At 36.5% G+C, this 22,264-nt stretch overlaps 1 protein-coding gene and 1 long non-coding RNA gene across 2 annotated transcripts; both read right to left on the bottom strand.

Annotated features, from left to right (window-relative positions):
- Positions 1-7,625: 7,625 nt before the first annotated feature.
- Positions 7,626-11,123, bottom strand: LOC113780187 (disease resistance protein RGA2-like). Its single transcript, XM_027326000.1, has 3 exons — positions 10,905-11,123; positions 8,734-10,714; positions 7,626-8,176 (listed from the first exon to the last, which is right to left on the bottom strand). Exons 1-3 carry the CDS (start codon positions 11,121-11,123, stop codon positions 7,626-7,628), a joined length of 2,751 nt encoding a protein of 916 aa, XP_027181801.1.
- Positions 11,124-17,580: 6,457 nt separating this feature from the next.
- On the bottom strand, positions 17,581-18,123 carry LOC113781358. Its single transcript, XR_003469590.1, has 2 exons — positions 17,977-18,123; positions 17,581-17,886 (listed from the first exon to the last, which is right to left on the bottom strand). It is a non-coding gene; the product is annotated as an uncharacterized LOC113781358 (long non-coding RNA).
- Positions 18,124-22,264: the final 4,141 nt, after the last annotated feature.

Raw genomic sequence — 22,264 nt, 5'->3', positions numbered from 1 at the left:
TTGGGTGGACAACTTTGAGGCATAGAATTGGATACGAGGAGTTGATTGACAGGATTTACCACTATATTGGGGTCGATAAAGGGATGTTCAAGCTGAAATTATTTCTTCGTCAACCGTTGGAGAGTTCCAAATATACTGTTTCCGCAGTGGTGGATGATGAAACTCTTAATGTAATGTACGATCTTTGGATCGAAAGAGTTTCATACATGGAGGAGATTTATATCGAGAAGGAAGAAATCGCCCAAATGCCTGTAGTTAATAGTGTATTCACTGGACCAATAGGTAATGTTGGTCCAATGATGTCGCTTGTATATGCATTCATGGATCCAACAAAGTTTAACTTCGGTTCTAGTTCAGTCGTTCCAGAGATTTCATCGGCATGTCACTATATGCATGATGATCGATCTATGTATTCATTAGAACCAAGGCTCACATCAGGGTCCATGGGTGCTCAGGAATATTTTCATGGCCTGGATTCGATTCCAAGTTTTGGAGATCCAAGGCCATCATGCCATATTTCTCCACATGGGATCGAGTCAAACCCTGGTCAAGATTGTCGCAGTTCAGCTGAAGATGATGTATATGCTAGTATACATGATAGGCTCCTTGTCTCTGAAGAAGATGATCCGGAAGAAGATGACCTGGAAGTTGATGCGGAAGTGGTTGAAGAGTCGGAGTAGCAAGATGTGTCTGGTAGTGGCTCGGATGAAGAGCATGAAGGTGGGGTTTAAGAGTAAATCTCGATATGTTCCAAGAGGACAGACGCAATAGCACAGCTGGCAGCTCTGCATATGTGCCAAGAGGAATGACACTTTTCTCCGATCTTGGGAGCATAGATGATGATGATATAGAAGAGGAGGATGGATTGGAGCGTATTGTAACATTCAGTGAGGAGAATAATAATATACGTCTCCATATGAGATTTGAAAGTAAGCAGCAGCTCAGCCGAGCAGTTAGGATGTGATCCATCAATCACAATAGGGAGTTCAGAGTTATTGAGAGTAAGAGTAACACGTGGTTTGCTAAATGCAAATCATCAATTGAAAGAACTCCTTCCACTTCAACCGCGCCATCGTATCCACCATGCGACTGGTGTGTTAGAGCCGTAAAGAAAAAGACTCATAGAATGTGGCAAATTACAAAATGGATCAATGACCATAACTGCTTGGGCGACCTGATTAGAAATAACAATACAAGCCTGACGGCTTCCGTTATTTCAAGGCACATCCTCCGTAGCATTGAAGATGACCCTGGATTAAAGGTCAAGAACATACTAAGTTCCGTTAAAGAAAACGTGAAGGTTGATGTGTCGTACAAAAAAGCCTGATATGCCAGACGTAAAGCAATTGAGCTTGTGTTTGGATCTTGAGAGGCGAATTTTGCCGAACTACCACAGTATCTCGATGCCCTGGTGCAATCCAATCCAGGCACCGTGGTGGAGTGGTCACATCATTCGGATAGTTCGAATCGAGTTAAAACCTTTAAGTATGTATTCTGGGCGTTTGGACCGGCTATTGAAGCATTCCACATGTGCAGGCCGGTTATATGCGTTGATGGCACTCATTTGCGTGGCGAATACAAGGGCAAACTCCTTGTTGCGTCACTCAAGATGCGAACAACAAGATTCTGCCAATTGCTTATGCCATAGTGGATGAGGAGACGATTTCCAGTTGGTCGTGGTTCATGGAACAATTAAGATATAATGTGGCACTTGATCGACATCCTATCTGTGTCATTTCCGATCGCCACAATGGTATCATCTATACCATGACACACTTTGACTATTGGGAGGAACCTTTAGCCTACCATAGATTTTGCCTGCGACATGTTAGGAGCAATTTGATGACACACTTCAAAGGTTTACACCTTCGCAAGTTGTGTTGGGCAATGGGAAGGGCAAGACAATTACACAAGTGACGGATGTTCAGAAGAGAACTACAAAGCATGTTCCCAGATGTTTGGAATTATCTGTCAGCCATTAGTCCAGAAAAGTGGTGCCTAACACACGACGATGGCCGTCGTTAGGGTATTTTAACTACCAACATATCCGAAAGCTATAATAATGTCTTGCGCGGGGCACGCCATTTGCCAATTCGTGCATGCATTGACATGACATTTCATCGGACAGTTGCGTTATTTAAGACGAGAAAGGAAGATGCTTCACATTGTCGCAATCCTTTTCCCCCAAAGATATGGCGGCGTTTTAAGAATGTTGAGCGGAAGGCAGGCGTCCACAGAGTCATTGAGTTCGATGGCCCATCGGGCGTATACAAGGTTATCACAGGGCGGCGTGTCGATGGTAAAGGAGGCAATACGCAAACCATCAGGTTTTTTGATAAGACATGCTCTTGTGGAAAGTGGCAGATATACAGGCTTCCTTGTTCACACGCTTTGGCGGTGTGCAGGAATAGAGGTGACAATCCGGGATTGCTTGTGGACCAGCAGTTTACCAAAATAAGGTGGGCCGTCCAGTATTCAGGGAAGTTTAACCCACTGCCGCATCAAGATACTTGGCTCCATCCTGGGTGGGAGCTGCAGGCAGACAGGAGCAAATTTGTTACACGTCGGGTAGGGCGGGTTTGAGCTAGCAGAATTCGGAATGAGATGGATGAAAGGGATCCAGACGAACCAAGAAGATGTCAAAATTGTCATCAGACGGGTCACAATAGGAGAAATTATCCGAATTATAAGTCTTGATTTGATCGACTCCCTAGAAATTTGAAACTCATGTCAGTGCAATTTTTTTTGTCGTGGGGTTCGAGCTAGTTCATTTGTGTTCGATTCTGGATTTATTTAAATAATTACATTAGTGACTTTCATTGTTCATTTGTCAAATGCATGCTTCGTTCTATACTTTGATAAGTATTGAAATAACCAGTTTACACGTGCAGCCCAACAGTTTTATTCTTTTATCGCTAAATCCCCTATCCATTGATTTGTTGACATATCTGTTAAAGGAATGCTCGGATGGTGTGTTATATGTGTTAATACTCTTGCATATACAGGATATGGTATTTTTGAGGAGCTATTAACAGGGAGTTATGGCCGCTTTATAGGGGAGACTCTGCCAAATTTTTTTTTAAATTTTTAAAATATGACTACAAATACATTGCTGCAGTATATGAATACATAGAGGGATAACAAATGTTTCTAAACAAAAATAACTGATAGACATGGAGTTTTAGTCGATGTATAACGGATATATGGTCAAAATTTGCTAAAAAAAAATCGTGACCGCGATTTATAGGTCAAAATTGGATACAGCCCACTTTTTGGGTTTTACTTATGTATAACTCATGAAATTTAATCGATGCAGATATTTGCTTGGGATTATGGCCGACACTCATATCCCTGCAGGTCTACATCCAGGACCATACGTGCACGACATTATATCGGCGGGAACTGCACACCGGGCACATTCCATTTTTCACGGACATATTGAGGGCAATCAGTTAAATGTCAGACGGTGTGACAGAGGATTTTGGGAGCATACGCCTATTCCTGATCGGGAGCACCGCGTGTTTTGGAATTGGCCGGAAAAAATCCGAAAAAGTTTGAAAAATTGCAGTTTCTACAATTAGTGCAGAGAACTACAGATCCGAGCTCGGATCCTAAGTGCCCAGACGGATCCGACTGCGGATCCGTTGATCCGAGCTCGGATCCAAAAAATCTTCATAAATATCCGAGGGCTCGTCTGTGCTTCCGGCGGTGCGGATCCGAACCATGCTGGATCCGCACCCTTTCAATTGCGAACCGAGCTCGGATCGGTTCGCGGATACAGCAGAACCGAAGTCTCGTTTCTGCACTTTTCACAATTTGTCTAGCACTTTTTTTAATTTTTTAATTGACCGCAGACCAACGCTTTTTCATGAAATTGTTAGAATTGAATATTGGAAAGTTTTATTATTTCTTAATAGAAAAAATGAAACAATTTTGATTTTATATTTTTTTCAGTTCATATGGCAGCCATATTCGGAGGACGTTCTCGCTTTTCTTCCTGCATATTGTACTGCAGGTCGGGACATTTGGAAGTCCGTAACGTATCTTATTTGCTGGGATGTAGTTGAGCCGCACCTCTCTCATCGGGTTATGTGACAGTTTGGGTTTCATCAGTCCCTGCCTGATATGAGGTTGACGGATAATCAGGCAGCTCTACATTCTCTAGATCGTCGTAGTTGGGCGAATCAAGACTGGAGCACCACGCATAGACAATATATTGATATTTGGACTGATCGACGTGTGCATGTACAAGATGGCACTGTAATTGAAGATACTACTTATCCATCGGATGAGTATGTTCAGTGGTATCGGGAGCGGACGGTGATTTATATTTCAAATCCGAGTCGATTTCCCGCTTTCCCAGAGGGCTTTCAGGGTGATAGCGCTAGGGCACAATATCTTATAAGTTTATTTCCAACCCACTTTTAATAATCACTTTGAGTTTGCTCACTTTTTAAACTATTTTTTACCACAGTATCTCCTTCTAATTCTTATATTTGTTTTTCCAGAACGATGCCATGTCTCGCATGTATTTCATGGCACAGGACTCTCTTGTAGTTAGTGATGAACAACACAGCAGATATTTTCAAGAGTTGAGGGACTTTGCATCCACATCTTTGCATCATGTAGGAGAGTCACGCCGACTTGCATTTCACCCTGCCCACGTACCACAGGAGATTTCACTATATCCTGATCCATGTCGTGTTCAGCGAGCTCCTAGAAATACCCACGGAAGTCAGCATGGCGGTGGACGACGTCGTAGACTCCGATCACTAGAACCCGCCATACAAACTGGATTCCATGGAGGTTCGATGGCTATTGAGGACCAAGCTGGCGCATCTACTTTTGTCACACCTCAAACCGAAGTCATGCATGAGAGAGATGTATCGATTGGGCATTCTAGATCCCCTATTACTTTTCTAGAGTTTACGCCCGATAGGGACTCATATCGGCATACTTCTGAGCAATGTGAAGGAGGTGAAGGCACAATCACTCAAATTCAAGATGCTACACTGTTGACACATATTACTCAAGTCCATACAGTAGTGCCAAACCGACCACGTCGAAGTCAAAGAATACCCAAACCAACATGTGGTACTCATGGAAGACTTGGGCAGCATTGATGGCACGCTACTTATATCGTTATTGTATAAATTACCTAACTTATGGATTGCATACTTTTTTGGTGATATTTTGTATATATTCTAAAATTTCACGAATTCGGGCTAGGAACAATGCCATCACGCGTATCTTATTTCTCACTTTATATGAGTACTCTTTTAAACAAAACCAAAAAAAACGGCTACATATGTAAAGCAAAAAAGGTAAACTATACTAACCTCTCCTCTAGTTCATACACGGTAAGTTAGTTACATGTCGGAACTTCACAAAAAAAAAATTAAACATACTATTAATAATATATTTATAAATTGTTATTATATGAGATTTGTTATTCATTGTTTCCCCATTAAATATAGGGAACAAACTTTAATATTCTCATATGGGCAAGTTAAAAATAAGATTCCAATTTTGTTCATGAAAATTAAGCCCTAACTTATTAACAATTTAATTTTATTTTAGTGTGACCTTGAAAATAAAGAAGCAAGATGTGTAGTTATTTCGTTAGTATAGTTGTATTATAATAAAATTATTGGCTCACAAAAAAAAGAGTGGCTCGGAAGTTTCGACCCATGGGGAGAAAATCGCTCCCTATTGTTCTAAAATGATCGAAATTTTTTTGAGTCGAGCCAACGACTATAAACGAAAGCGCTTGTTGGGAGGCAACCTTACATCCTATAATATTGTAGTTGTGTTTTTATGTGTTTCTTACATTTTGGTGTGATTTAATTGACTAATTAGATATATTTCACTTGTTTGCAGGCGGTACCGGAGTTTCATCATTATTTTGGAGGTACAATTGAGGAACAAGTGTAAAAAGGGGGGTTTTCTTATCAAATTGTGCTTTAAGTGTTTAGAATTCCCAAGCATACGTACAATGTTGCATTTTCAGTATATTCACGTGAGTTTTGTTAATAACATGTTTATACATGCTCATTGACTCATTTGATGTGCATGTAATGCCCAAAAGTGCCATTTTTGTGTAAAAATGCAAAAATGATCAAAGAACCTCACCTTTCGATTTGCAATGTAGATGTGTTTGACGTGTTTTAAGAAATTGGATATTGTACTTTTGGTATATTACATGTGCGTGGGAGGTTAGATTTCATAAAACGTTTTTCCAACGCGTGTTTTGGAATTGGCCGGAAAAAGAGAGAAAAAGTTTGAAAAATTGCAGTTTCTGCAATTAGTGCAGAGAACTACAGATCCGAGCTCGGATCCTAAGTGTCCAGACGGATCCGACCGCGGATCCATTGATCCGAGCTCGGATCCAAAAATTCTTCATAAATATCTGAGGACTCGTCTGTGCTTCCGGCGGTGCGGATCCGAACCATGCCGGATCCGCACCCTTTCAGTTGCGAACCGAGCTCGGATCGGTTCGCGGATATAGCAGAACCGAAGCCTCGTTTCTGCACTTTTCACAATTTTCTTCCCTCTTTTCACCGAACCCTAACCCTCTCTCTCTAATCTTCCATTTCATCCGTTCACTCCCTAATCTTTCTAAAATTACAATTGAAATTGTAACAGATATTAATGACTATTAACTATTAGATTCTTATAACTAATATTCACTGGTGTCAACAAATAAATACGATTCATTAATAACAAGGGAAAATTAGAATTTGATTAAAAAAATTTATTTGATAGAAAAGGAAAAAAAGTTAGTATTTTATTCATAAAATACAGTCAACACCTTACATGTTAACAATTTCATTCTATTTTTACATTGATATATGAAATACAAAGAACTATGCATGTGTACTTTTTCCACCATTTAAATGTATTATAATAAAATAATGTATTTCCAACCGTAAATAATGCTCCAACTTTTTTTAATATAAAAGAAATATGATTTTTTTAGAGCACATATTTGATGACTTTAGGCACGTGCAAGTTTTAAAATAAATAAAATTTATTCCTCTGCTAATTACAGATTTTTAAATAACATTTCTCTAACATTTCTCCGAAATTTAAGATTTTAGTACAACTTTTAAAATAAGATTTTACTACCGACAGCATTTTAGTAAAGGCAAATTCTACAAAACAAACAACATTTACAGTTAATTTTACATTTTTTTGCAGCTCGTAAATTTCATTTTAAATTTTTTTCCTAGCAAGTTTGAATTTAATTTTCTGATAGTCATACTTATAAATGCGAAATCTAACAAAAAAATTAAATACAATTTTTGGTGGTCAAATTTATCAAATGCGAGCTATTGGAAAAATTTTTAAAAAAATTCTTACTATTAAAAAATTTAGAAGCTCGCATTTAGTTATTACTATTTTCTAGAAAAAATTCTCTAGCTCCCAAAAAAAAAAGCAAAAACATTTAAATTTGGGAGAGCTCGCATACGCGGAATGCGAGCTCAATAAGTAGAGCTCGCATTCCGCGAATGCGAGCTCTATGCCCTCCGAAAAAAAAATAAAAAAATTCTGCCGAGCTCATCAGACCCCCTACGGAATACCTCACCGAAATCGCCCCTTTTGTAGAATTTTTTTAAATTTCATCACAAACTTAGAAATTTCTCTTCCTCTCCTCCCTCTTCACACCGTGGTTCCAGTAGGTCGCAGTCACCTATAGACAAACTTTGGAGTGTCTTCATCATTTGAATGCTGGATGGAAGTCTTTCAAGCTTCGGACAAGACCCTAGTGTCAGGTGTTGAAGAGAAGTGAGGTGGCCACCTCCAAACCAGTCTGGCAATGAAGTTAGATTGTCCAATTCATTCAGCTCCAGTTCTTGTAGTGCGGGGAAATATTTGACTTCCTCTGGCAGAGCTGTCGCGTTTGACCCTTGGATGCTTAGATGAGTCAGGGATTTGAGGGCTTTAGTCCCCATTGAGAGACTCACCAAATTATAGCATCCTTCAATATAGAGTTCCTGCAAAGAAGCAAGGCCTCGCAATCCTTCTTCTGGCAGAGACTTCAGCTTGGGACATTCCTCGATGGTCAATTCCTTCAAAGCCGTGAGGCTAGCCAAGCTTCTGGGTAAGGCTCGCAGATCATTCATATACCCAATATCCAGGGATTCAAGAAGACTAAGATTTTGTAGCATCTCTTCTGGAAAACAACTCAATCCTTCAATCCTCTCAATTTTAAGGGAATTAAGACTAGTGAGATTGGAGATTGAAGCCCATGCCATGTTAGGGCATTTGTTAAAGGACAAGGATTGAAGTTGAGAGAACACCACTCGAGTACATGGTTTAAAGTCATGGTCGCGGTAGCGGGCGCGACCCGGAACGTTCCACATCGGTCTCGACATATCGGTCGCGGTCTCGGTGAGACGTAAATTTTAAAGTATTTAATATTCTAAAAATTGTTAATAATATAAAAAAGTAGGCTAAATAAAAATAATTAAAAAATAGCAAAAGAAATGGCCAAGTCAATCCGTCGCGGTGTGACTCGGCTGATTTCTCGTCTTGACTCGGGATAATTCGGAGTAACTCGGTGTGACTCGGCCGAGTCAATCCGTCGCGGTGACGACTCGGCCGATTTCTCAGCGAGTCAAGTATTTCGGTATCGTTTCGTCACGGTATCGTATCGGTAGGGGCCGAGACGGTGACGACTCGGCCGAGTCGTCTCGGTCTCGGCCGAGACTTCGAACCATGCTCGAGTACCTTGGACTTCTCTCCCTAACATTCCTTTTAGATTGGGCATGTCTGATAAACCCAGGTGTTTCAATGATGGGGACATTGCAGCAGCAGCGGCGGTACTATCCTGGGCCCCAACTATGTACTCTGCTGCACTTTCCACCACATCAACTGCTGTTATAGTTGAAATCCAAGATGGAAATAATGATGAACCTTTGAAGCCTTCTACGTGCAGCGATTGAAGGTTGGGGCAGGGTTTGAGGGCTTCGAGCACTTCCTCATCATTGTACCGTTGAAGCGTTCTTTCGGAATGCCAAACCAAATACAACTCGCGGAGACTCTGTTTTTTAATTAAGCAAGCTGCTTCTGCATCCTTTTTGTCTTCAATCCTCTCAAGGTGCTCAATTGTTAGCTCTCCTCTAAGCATATTTAAGTCTCCCAACTCACATAGTTGGAAGTCTTTTTTGCCACTCAAGATGACCAAGCTCAACGTCCGCAGGCAAGTCAACTCCCCAATTTCACTTGGCATATGAGTCAAACTCTCACACCCCTTTAGACAAAGATGTTGAAGATTTCTGAGGAATCTCATGCCTTTGGGCAGGCTCCGAAGTTTGTAACAACCATTTAGGTTTAAAATTTGCAAATTTGACAAGTCACAAATTGAATTGGGTAGTTCAACAATTCCACATCTTGAAAGATTTAGATGCCTTAAATGTTTCAGGTTGCTTATTGCATGTGACAACTGCGTAAACTCTTCTTGGGTAGACTCCATTGACCTTACAATGAGCGCCCTCAGGGAACCACATTTTGACAAGAAAGAAGAAAACTGGTCAGTGCCTGTGATTTTAATAGGAAAAGCCACTGTTAGCTGATGATATGGCTCACCCAACATCATGGTTCTGTTTGACTCTGTTCCATCGTGTTTAGCCTTCATTACGGATCGAGCCAGATCATGGACAAGGTCATGCATCTTAAAAGCAGGGACATCGCCATAGCCAGAAAAATGTATGTCCACAGCTTGGAACAGTGATCTATGATGTAGTTCAGTCACCACAGCATCACCAACATCTTCCACTTCCATCGTTTCATTAGATGAAATCAATCCATTTGCCATCCACAACTGTATTACCTCCTCTTTTTGAATTACAGAGCCCTTGGGAAATACAGCACAATATGCAAAGCAACCTCTCAACTCTACCGGAAGATTAAGGTAGCTCAATCTCAACGCGGGCAAGATACCTGTTTCATCTTCAGGTAAGTTCCAAATTTCACTGCATTTCACAGAGTTCCATTCTGCTTCCAACTTAAATCGTAGAAAACCTCCAAGAGCCTTTGCAGCTAGTGGAACACCACCACATTTTTTCACAATCTCTTTTCCAATGGCTATAAGGTTAGGATATTCTTCTGCCTCTTGACTACCAAATGCCCGTTGCCTGAACAGTGACCAACACTGATCGTCTGACAAACTCGATAGACGATGTGTCCCTAATGTGCGCATTATTTCAGCAACCATCTCCATGCGAGTTGTCGTGACAATTGAACTACCTTTTGATCCGCATTGCAGAACAGATTTCAATTCCTCCCATTTCTGTGAATTCTCATTCCAGACATCATCCAGTACAATCAAGTATCTTTTCCCTCTCAACAACTCTTGAAGCTTTCCTTGGAGAACATCCAAGGGTAAGTCTCCAATAGAAGTCTTGTCTACAGACTCAATTAAGGCTTTTATAATCCTCTTCACATCAAATTCCTCTGAAACCCAAGCCCAGAGTTTTGGCTCAAAATGCTCAATTACGCGCTTATCATTGAACACCAATCGGGCAAGTGTTGTCTTTCCAAGGCCTCCAACACCCACTATAGGGAGCACTGATACATTTTGATCGTCTCCAATTATTTCTTCCGTCAAGATGCGGACAATCTGCCTTTTTTCATCGTCCCTTCCAAGAACTTCAGGCTCATTTACCACGGATCCAGTCTCGCGGCTTGCATTGAAATAGCTCCCACGCTTCTGATCACTCAAATCCAAGCTTTATTCGCTCATCAGCTATTGCATTAAATTTGTCAAGGATCTCTTTCATCCTTTTCCCAATCCTGTGACGAAACACTAATTTTCCTGCTATAGGGTAACACATAAAACTTAAACAACCAGAATTTTTGTACTCGACTCTTGAGGCTTCAGCTGCGTAATCATCCAATACATCATCGATTTCATAGGCAACACCATTGAGCTTCTGAAACCAAAGTTGTATCGCCCTCTCTGTGAATTGCTTCTGCTCAGCATCTTCAAGCACTGCCTTGGTGGTGGAGAGCAAGCTTGAAAGCTTTTGCATGTCAGTTGCAATGCCACAAAGCAATCTAAGCTCCTTCTCGATCATGGAATTCAAAGTATCTACGAGAATTCCCACAAATGCTTCCATCACGTGTGACCTGAAAATCACGGATCAGGCCAGTTAAATCAACGTTAACTACATTCGTAGGGGCGGGGGAGCAATAGGAAAAGAATAAGAGCAACATTATTGTTATAACTTATCAGCGGTGACTGTTTTTCTCTTACAAGCAAACCTAGAGAAAGCTAGATACCGTCAAATGAATTAACGGAATGCTACCTACGCTAACATGGTGAACAATGCTGTCTGGTCTAATATCTCCTGCTTCAGTTTTGAAGTAATCTTCAGCAAAGTGTACAGGGTGTGGAGTCTAATGCAGCATCTTGACATAATCTTCTCATACTATGGTCTGTTGGGGTATATCATTTCCCAAATCCTTTTACTTTTGGTCCTCGTGTCTTTCTCGTATTTCTTTTTCTGATACTCGACTGAGCAATGCAACACATTTATAGTAGGATTGTATCTTTTCAGAATAACTAAAAAAAATTTCGAAAGAAAAATAGGACTTATATTTGGATAAAGAAAGAAAAGAAAATGCCCAAAATGTTCAGACGTACACGTATTCTAAATCCCACAGCAAAATAATTTATTGGTACCCTAAAATTAACGAATGATGTAAGAGATTATGTATCGATACATTTATGAATTTAAGCGGAAATTTATTAGCCTGATCATCAAAATTTATGAATAAAATTCATAATAGATCTAGAGTTTAGAAGCTTAATTCTTGATGCATTAATTAGTTGATATATAGAACGTATATATTGTCTTTTTCTATAATGTAAAGAAAATTCCCCAACACCGGAAGTAAAATCCCAAACTTAGTATGATAACAGGAAGTACAACCCAGCCCTGGAAGCTACTCGGCAACATATAAAAATATACACTAGCAGTGAATGTGTGTTAAAAAAAATGTGTGTTAAAACACATGGAAGCCATATATATTTCAACCAAAAATGTGTGTTAAAAAAAATAAAAATAAAACAGCACTTACTTTGGAGAGAATGAACACTGGCAAAGGCTGATCTGTGGGATTTGCAGAAATTCCCTTTATATGGTGTGAGGCTACGTTGAAAAAAAAAAACTACTTTAAGTTTGAGGAAAAGAATAACAAAATTTTTCACTTACTTGAGAGAAAAAAAAGAAATCACTGAGAATAGCTGACCCGACGAATATGGGAAAATTCCTAGTATTCTATTATTGAGAAAGCAGCAGTACTGTTATTGATACGAAAGTAGACCTGCGAAATTGCTTGCGAGTTTCCTAGCAGTGTAGTAGTACAGCTTAGAATTTTTCCAAGCAATTGCATGATAAAGTAGAGTGACAAAAAATACTGCACGCCTTTTCAGGTTGTCTAGTAATAAACTTTTGAACATGGGCGACCCAAATTAGGATTCCATCCAAGAAATTTTGGTTCACGAGTGGGAACTTGGAAGCTAACTTGATGACAACCATGGTTCTTTTGTTTTTGCTTATGCAGTAAGCTGTTTTCATGACATTATTTTAAGTTAAAAACTGACCTTGTTTGGAAAGATTAAAAACAAAATTGCTACGTTTTACGTGAATATATTTTTCAATCATCTTTTTATCTCACATATATCAATTCATTTCAGTAATTTTTTTAAAAAAAATCCAGAAAAATACCATCCAAAAATGAAGGTAAAGATACTAAAATGAAATTATGAGAAATCCACAAGATGAAATGAAGGTAAAGACGGAGATGTTAAAATAACTTCCAGGACATGTTATATCAAGCTAATGCTTGGAAGTCTTACGATAGAATTCGTGGCATTATGTTGCAGTTTTGAACTGATTGAGAAGGTTGAAATATTGGCCCATGGGGCACTAGATTACTGTCAATTTTGTCCTAATAATTAGGAGTGAGCAAACGGTACAAATTTGGTAATTTGATTAGTTAAATTCGGTTATTTGACTTATAGAAATATAAACCGCTTTCAATTTTGAATTGGCTATAATCGAATTCATTTCACAATCGATTTCGAATTCGGAAATGGTAATGAATTCGGTTAACCGAATTCATTTATAAAAAAAAAATTTGATTTTTAAAAAATTATTACTGACTTGATCCCCAAATTTATTCATAATTTAACACATTACTTGTGTTCTAATCATTTTGTGGTATAATTTAATTGGCATTTATTTGATCACTTATATCTAGAATCCTTAGTCTATGATTTAAGGAACACATAAAAAGTGATTAATTTAAACTAGAATAAACCTTAGACTGTACAATGATTAGTGATAATTTATGAATGTATAATTTACAATGATTAATAATATGTAGTATTAGTTGCAAACTTACAAATTACAATGATTAGTGATAAGTTATATTAGTTACAAACTTATAATTTATTTCAAATCAAAATAAAACTTATTTACTTACATATGTTATTGTGAAAGTCAATACACTAATTGACAGGTGCCGAACCTGTGCAATAATAAATACTAAAAAGTCCTAATTACCACCTCAATTAAATAATTATAGAACAAATCCAAGTACTGGAGCAGGGACCCTAGGTGTGCAATGGGTTACTTGATTCACCCTGTTTCCGAAGAGTTTGCTTGATCCGATATACCGGGTTTGTCTATAAAAATACTAATTTTGCGTACAATGGCAAGTAGGGTCGATTCCACAGGGAGCAGGTAGGAAATTATTTCTTTCCAAATCAGTAGAACAAAATTGGGGGATTTTCAATGAGAGGCAAATGAAAATAAAATCAAATAAAACAAACAAAATTCAAAACTAACTCACAAAGCACAATTCACTAAAAATAGCAATTAACAAAATTCCACCCAAAGGATCAACTGCTCAGGCACGGTCCAATTAAATGATTATCGATGCAAAGATATTTCATCCATTTATCACTAGATTGGTTATAGCCATCAATAAGCTCTGACAACCAGCTCTTCCTTACTTTTTCAACAGTCAAGGTACGACCATTGACTGCTTCTCTAACCGGATAACAACCCTAGGTACGACCGTAGGAATTTAATTACCCAATTGCATTAAAGCTAGAAGAACCCAACCCTAACCAATAAACACGCTAAGAGGGTTTATTTAAATTAGATCTTGCATTTCCCCATCATAAAGCCAATTATGGTGGTTGCCACGGGGTGTCAACTAAATGAACAATTACGGATTCTATTTAATTAACGTGGCAGTAGGCTATTAAATTAAATCAAATACCCGGCCGTTGATATTCAATTAATCAAATACCCATGAACAGTTAATTCAGGAAATGCACGAATAGTAATAAATTGGAAGAAATAATGAAAGATTGATTAGATCTCACAGGTGTGATGGACCGCGCCCTCGCGTCACCCTTTGGGCATAGGAGAAAATTAGCCGCTCCTCATCATGTCAAGCTCACGCGATTTAATTGATTTCATCCACGCAAACATCCAAACAATTAATTCCAAGGAGCGGAGCGATGCGAATTAACTAAGGAACAAATGGGAAATTCCCTTGGTTCATTTTCTTATATTCGGTCGCTCCTGGAGCAGAGTCAAGAAAAGCGATAACAGCGATGGAAAATTGTAGCAAATCAAAAGCGAACGTCAAAGGCGTCTACAGCAAAAGATTGAAAAGGTGAACTCCTAAGCTAGTCTAAGTTGCGGCTGAAGAAAGCCAAAAACCCCAGTCAAAAGCGTCTGACTGCTGACCAACCTAGGAAAAGAAAACTAAGCCTAAAAAGTAGATAGCCCTTTGAATCTTCCTTGTTTTCCTTTTGTATATCCGCCGCCCAAGAAAGTCAAGCAGAAGCCCACGGACGTCTGGCCCTTTCTTTGCTTTTCAATTGAGGCCTTTGGAGTTTTAATCCTGTGCTCCTCGCGGTTCACGTAGACCAGGGTCCGGCTTTCGGTTTTGTCCGCCTTCTAAGGCGTGGCCACGCCTTGGAACGGGAAGTCTTCTGGAAATTCACCCTGCGAGATCATTTTTCATGCCTACCACCTATAATTCACACAAATATCGAATATGAGTGAAACTCCAATTCTTAGTACCGTGAATAGCCAAAATTAGGACAAGATAATAGTGCAAAATACGCCAAATAACCGTTCTATCACTAATATATTAATTTGCAACTCATATGCATTCACTTACACTGTTTAGTTGTCTTGTCTATACTTAAAACCTTAAGATTAGTGAATAGAGATTATGAATTTTTATGTTAAATATGTAATGTAAATTTAGAGCATACTAATACTTGCAAGTTACAGGTTACACATTCAAATATTCAATAATTCAAACATGAATGATGTATCAAATTACCAATATCTAAATTCTAATTACTAATTATGTTTATTGTTCAATATTTAGTATTATACATATATGTATTAATTATTATCTAATTCTATTCATGTTACTCATGTATAAAATAATGAGTATTATAGTTATGTTATATTGTTATGTATTACTATATATTTGTATTATTATAGTCATATAACAATTAACAAATACTAAAATAATATATTGTACATTATTAAATATTATTATTATTATAAGTACATGATAATACCATATACTAACAATTATTAATAGCATTTACCTATATAATATAATAATATACTAGTAGTATATACTAATACTAAATAGCATTTATCCATATATTATATAATTTTATAAACTAATTTGGTATTCGAATGCAATAATGCGGTACCCTATTTCATTTTATCGAATTTGAATGCGAAATCGGTTATTATCAAATTCATAATCTCATTACCTATTTCATACCATATTAGAATTCGGTAAATTCGATACATACCAAATTTATACCAAATTACCAAATAGCCGATTTCAAATTACCAAATTGAATTTGAATTCGATTATGAATTCGGTATGAATCGAATTTGCTTACCCCTACTAATAATTGTCAGCCAGAGTTAACTCAAATAGTAAGGTTTAAACATTTTGTAGGAGTTTTCAAGCCCTATCCTCAATATCTTTTCGATGGTAGGCTATTTGTAATTACAACCATATGATCACATTGAAAATGATTGAACATATGATTTTTTCTTTTTCTGAAGTAAGAAACTTCTCTTCCAAAACTTTTCGCCACCACAGGAAACTTGTTTTTATTTCTCTCCTAAGGAAACTTTTTTTTTATTTTTTTACTTTGCCAAAAGTAAATGACCATTTTTTCTTTTTCGTATCTGTCTGCTTGAGGTTACTTCACATCATGCGTTGACCTTACATTCAATTGTTTCGTGTCAAACGGCCAAAACCTAATGTAAACTCGTATCATAATCGCAGTATACGTTCTTACACTTAGTCCTAAACAACTATAACATTATGTACGTTTTGAAAATATTGTACAAATACTCATATTTTATACCTAATGGCATAAGGCGCGTTAAAAAGTTCAAAGTTCTCAAACAATTACCATTTATAATAAACTTTAAAATTTATGCTATGATTATGACATATCTCACGTGTTATGTAGAAAATAACAAACTATTTTGGTCCTTTTTTTTTTTTTTTTTTTACATTTATACATTCAAAGCCTCCATGATATCAAAAGTCACTGATGAGAAGAAGAGATAAAATTGATAGTCATATAGTATAGTATGTGGAAATTATAGTAATTTTACTTGTATATTTAGTTGTGTAATTTGTACATTTCGGTTGTACAATCACCATAGATATTGATGACTTTTTTATGCTTCCAAACGTAGTGCCTTTTTATAATTATTGAGGCTATTTTTGTAATAACAGGATTGAAATTTTAGTTTACAAATATACTTTTGCTTGAAAAACAATTTCCACTATTTTCTTGAAAAATCTTGGATTGATGGAAATTCTTTGGCCTTAGATTTGTTTAACAATTACTCTCAGAAACCAGAGAAAAATATTAAGAAACTACAATTTCCTTTCCTACATTAATTAGCCATTTAGAACTTCTTTCAAGAATTTCCTGCTCTAGTATCTATTTAGTGGTACACGTCATTGCTTCAAATATATATACTCTTTTGACCTCTGCGTCCAATCAGGAAGTTATCACTATGGCTTTCTTCTAGAGTTGCTTCCAACTTAATTTGAACTTATAGTAAGATTGTATGTTTTCAGGATGAAAATCAGGACTGTTGCTTTCGGCAACAGTATGATGAAATTAGAAAGCATGTCAACCTATGATTGAACAAAATGTGTTTTTGTTCAATCATTCTATAATTCTCTCTTTTTAAGCATTTACACTATTTAATCAGTAAGTTGAAATTTCTCGAATATGATGCAGGAATATTTTTTATACTTTACTTACCAAAAGTTAATGAATCTTTTTCTTTTTATTTGTTTCGTGGAGAGTTTGAAATTGATCATTGGGGTTCTTGATTGTCTTCTTTTTCCAGAGAAATTGGGTTCACGGGGGATTTCATAGTGCTTGATTTTTTTTCTTTTTTTTTTTTGGAGCAAAACTGTGCAACTTTACATTTAGCAAAATTGACAAAGCCTTAGTAATATTAGAAGGAAAAATTTAAGTATTGAAAAAGCACATTTAACAAAAAGCAAGTAAAATAGAATATTTATGGCAGTGGTAGTAACAAGTATCTATGGCTAAAATAGAATAACAGGAAGTAAAATCTCAGCCCTGGAAGCTACTCGGTAACATATAAAAGTAGAAGAACAAATGTCAAAACCACATGGAAGCCATATATATTTCAACCAAAAATGTGTATAATAAAAAAATAAAAGAAAATCAGCACTTTCTTTGGAGAGAATGAACACTCTGGCAAAAGCTGATCTGTTGGATTTGCAGAAATTCCCTTTATAATGGTGAGGCTACGTTGGGAAAAAAAAAAAACAACGTTAAGTTTAAGGGAAAATAAAATAAAATTCAGCACTTACTTGAGAGAGAAAAAAACAAGAAACCTCTGGGAATAGCTGATCCGATGAATGTGGGAAAATTCCTAGTATATCGTGAAGCTGCTTAATTGCTCAAAGTAAAGTTTAAGAAACAATTCGGAGGAAGATGATAATTTGAACCAATGTAGAAACAATTAGTGTTTGCAAGGCTTTTTGGCAATGGAGATGGTCTTTTATTGAGGAGAAAGTAGTGAGTTTCCTAGCAAATTATTGAATGTGGTGGACCCAAAGTAGTGGATTTCCTACCAATTAGTGCAGTAGTACAATTATTGAATGTGGTGGGCCCAAATTAGAATTTTTCCAAGCAATGGGGGACCCAAAAAAAAAGCAAAAAAAAAAAACATAGAGAGTTGTTAATCACTATCATTTTCTATTTTTTTTATCATTCGTCGCTTTCTATTTATATTCTACTCTATTTTAATCTATCTAAGGAGGAAGTTCAATTGGACCTACGGGGATAGGTGGGGATTGAACCACCACCGGACCAGACGGGTGGACTACACACCCGTCTACACTAGTCTATCCTAATATATCATTTTCAATTTGTGAGAATTCTTGGATAGAAAGTGGCCTGGATGTTTGGAAAAAAAAAAAAAGTGGCCTGGTTTCTCCTTTCTTTTCCGGCCACGGACCATGAATCATGAAGCTTTTTCTTAATAAAAAAAAGAAGAAAAATACATGATGGTCGACTCAATATTCCTTCAGGCAGGCAACCGAAAAGTGAAATTACTTTGGGCCCTTTAGCATTCGTGATTAACGGTTCGGAATTGGAATGATGAGCTGCTCGAAAACTTATTGAACGTAAGTTTTTCTTCAATCATTCCGTGATTCTCTCCTAAGAGCACCATTTGCACCTATTGACCAAGTAAGTTGAAATTTCTCAAATATGGTATAGGAACTTCTTTTTTTTTTTTTTTTTTTTTTGTAATTTGCCAAAAGTAAATGACCATTTTTTCTTTACTTCACATCATGTGTTAGCCTTACACTGAATCGTTTCGTGACAAATGGTCAAAACCTAGTGTAAACTCATATTATGCCCGCAGTTCACGTTCTTACACTTAGTCCTAAATAACTACAACATTATGTACATTTTGAAAATATTCTAAAATACTTATACTTTATACCTAATAGCATAAGGCACGTAAAAAAGTTCAAAATAATAGCTCTCAAACAGTTACCATTTGTAATAAACTCTAAAATTTATGATACGATTATGACATATCTCGTGAGTCATGCAGAAAATAAAAAAATATTTTTATGCTAATTTGTTTTTACATTTATACATATCAAGCCTCAACGATGTCAAAAGTTACTGATTTAATATCTTATTGTGAGAAGAAGAGATAAAATTGATATTCATGTAGTACAGTATGTGGAAATGTTGGCACGAAAAATCTCCATGCACATAGCGGAAGCAATTCTAACACATATAACCACTTTGTAGGCAACAAAAAATCCCCGTGCACTAGGGGTAGCAATTTCTGACACGACCCGAAAACACGACACGAAGCTAACACGAAATTAACGGATTTGGGTTGAGGTTTCGGGGGTTCAGGTCAGAATCGGGTCGAACCCGATGGACCCGAAAACAAAACAGGTCGATTTCGGATCAACCTGTGGTGACCTGATATGACCCGTTTACGAATTAAAAATAATTTAATAAACATAAAATTATTTTATCTAACTAAACTAAATCATTCTTTTTTTTCAAAGGCACTAATTACTTAATCCTAAATGAATTTATTTAACTTGTGCGAAGTTAAAATTATTATATTTGGACAAATAATATATTATGTTATTTTTTACTTTTATGCTGTTTTAATTTATTTTATATTTGGTTTGGGATAAAACACTTTTACGGTGTTTAATTTATTTTAGATTTGGTTTGAAATTATTTATTTAAATTTTTATTACTTGATGATGTAATTAATTTTGTGAGAAATTGATTTTATTAGAAATTACAATGATAAATTAATAAATTAAAATTAAGTTTCGGGTCATTTCGGGTCGACCCGCCAACCCGAAATTTTCGGGTTCGTGTCAGGCATCCTGACCCGTTTCGGGTTGGCGGGTCAAGTTCGGGTCAGCTGTTTTTTGTTATATTTGGGCCTCAACCCGACCCGTCAACCCGACCCCGACCCGATTGCCACCCCTACCGTGCACACAGCGGAAGTAATTCTAACACATATAAAAATATGTGGGAAGAGGAGGAAATTAAATACTCAATAATTTATTTTGCAATAGTAGCAAATATCAAATCGTTTCACTCAGGATAACTTACAAATCTCAATTATGAGATTTTTTTTCAAGTCTAATCTCTAGACTCAACTCAACTCTCCACTTCTATTAATAACCTGCTAGACTGGTAGTATTTATAGACTCTTAGGTTTCCTACAACAAATATAATTGTAAACCAAAACTTATTTGAAAACTAACTTGAGATTTCCTAATCTAATATGGAAACTAAACAAATAAGATACCAAAACCAATTAGAAAACTAAATACTAAAATAATTTGATTTAATTTTCTACATTGCCTCCCTTAAACCAAGCTCTTGATATTGTTATCTTCAATGCCATTCCTAGCTTGAAACTCCATGAAAAATTCAGTCGCAGTATAAACAATATTCAACACCAACTTCCAATAGATCTCCAATTTCATCTCCACGCGTGGTAGTGGATAAAATTTGTACTTCTTAAACAACTTCTTGGCTTGATCACTCTTGTCAAAAAAGTCAAACATATTCACCCATACTCCATTAGATACTCCATAATTTTATTCATCCATGTCTCCAAGAAAATGTTCCAAAATCAGAAAATCATAGTTGATGCTACCAATATTTTTAACATCACCATGTTTTTCATTTACTTTTTTCATACTAACAACTGCATCAACTTTAGCAGTATCACAATTTTCAATTAATTTGTCCACCTCACAATTGATCTCAACCAAGTCCATCACTTGATTTTTTTTCTTCAAAAAATTCACCAATCTCGACAAAATTAACAATTTGTACGTTGTTATGATCTTCAGGCAAATCTTTAATTTCATCAATGACTTCACCTTTTTTTTTCAACCACACATGAGATTTCTTCTTGAATCACAAATTTTTTATCTTCATGTGCACTCACAACTTCTACAATTTCTTCTTTCTTTGTCTCATAAAATTTTTTTTTTCTTCTTCATCACAAATTTCTTCTCCCACTATGGCCATGAAATTTTATTAAAAATTTCCAAGCTTCCTTTGCTGCCTTTACATGTATGAATTTTTTCACTACATGTAACTGGACTTGGATACAAAGATAGTAGAGTGCCTTGTAATTCAAGTGTCTATTCCTTTTTAATTATTAACTGCATCGCTTGATGATTCTGTACCTGCTATAGGTTCTGTGAATCCTTTTTGGATAATATTCCAAACTCCAATATCTTTGAAAAAATCCTTCATCATCGATCTCCAGGTCTCAAAATTATTTTTACCATCAAAGATAAAAATAGGACAATGATGTAAATAATATGGATCCATACTTTAATTTCATGAACAAACCCCAAGATCAAAGTCTAGAGTTCTAATACCACTTATTGGCACAAAAAATCTCCATGCACACAGCGGAAGAAATTCTAATACATATAACCACTTTGTAGGCAACAAAAAATTCCCCGTGCATATAGCGGAAGCAATTCTAACACATATAAAAATATATAAGAAGAGGAGGAGAACAAATACTCAATAATTTATTTTACTCAAAACTTAGTAGTAACAAATATCAAGTCGTGTCACTCATAACAACTCCAAATCTCAATTATGAGATTTTCTTTCAAGTCTAATTTCTAGACTCAACTCAACTCTTCACTTCTATTAACAACCTACTAGATTGGTAGTATCTATACACTCTAATGTTTCCTACAACAAATAAAATTGTAAACCAAAACTTATTTGGAAACTAACTTGAGATTTCCTAATCTAATATGGAAACTAAACAAATAAGATACCAAAATGAATTAGGAAACTAAATACTAAAATAGCTTGGTTTAATTTTCTACAAGAAATTATAGTAATTTTACTATTTAGTTGTGTAATTTGTGGATATGCTTATATTATTCATATAGTGTAGGATATGAATTGGGCATGTAGGATATAGTGACTGTGGAATGGGAGCTGGGGACGTTGGAAGCAAAGGTAAAAGCGCGTAATATATTGAAGTCCGGTACTCCGATTCACAAGTTGAAGAGAAAAGCGCGTAATGTGTTTCTGATTCATAGAAAATGTGGTGGGTGTCAAACCATCCAAAATAAA

The sequence above is a fragment of the Coffea eugenioides genome, chromosome 8, assembly GCF_003713205.1.
Source record: "Coffea eugenioides isolate CCC68of chromosome 8, Ceug_1.0, whole genome shotgun sequence".
In the NCBI taxonomy this organism is placed as follows: Eukaryota; Viridiplantae; Streptophyta; class Magnoliopsida; order Gentianales; family Rubiaceae; genus Coffea; species Coffea eugenioides.
Note: the sequence above shows the minus strand (reverse complement) of the source record. Positions and strands in the feature narration are given on the sequence as shown.

Coding starts and splice junctions, on each gene's coding strand:
- LOC113780187 (XM_027326000.1), bottom strand. CDS start 11,123: ATGGAAGCATTTGTGGGAATTCTCGTAGATACTTTGAATTCCATGATC. Junction 10,715..10,904: donor TTGCCTATGAAATCGATGAT/GTATTGGATGAT, acceptor TTGAGTGATCAG/AAGCGTGGGAGCTATTTCAA. Junction 8,177..8,733: donor GTTAGGGAGAGAAGTCCAAG/GTACTCGAGCAT, acceptor GTTGTTTTCCAG/AAGAGATGCTACAAAATCTT.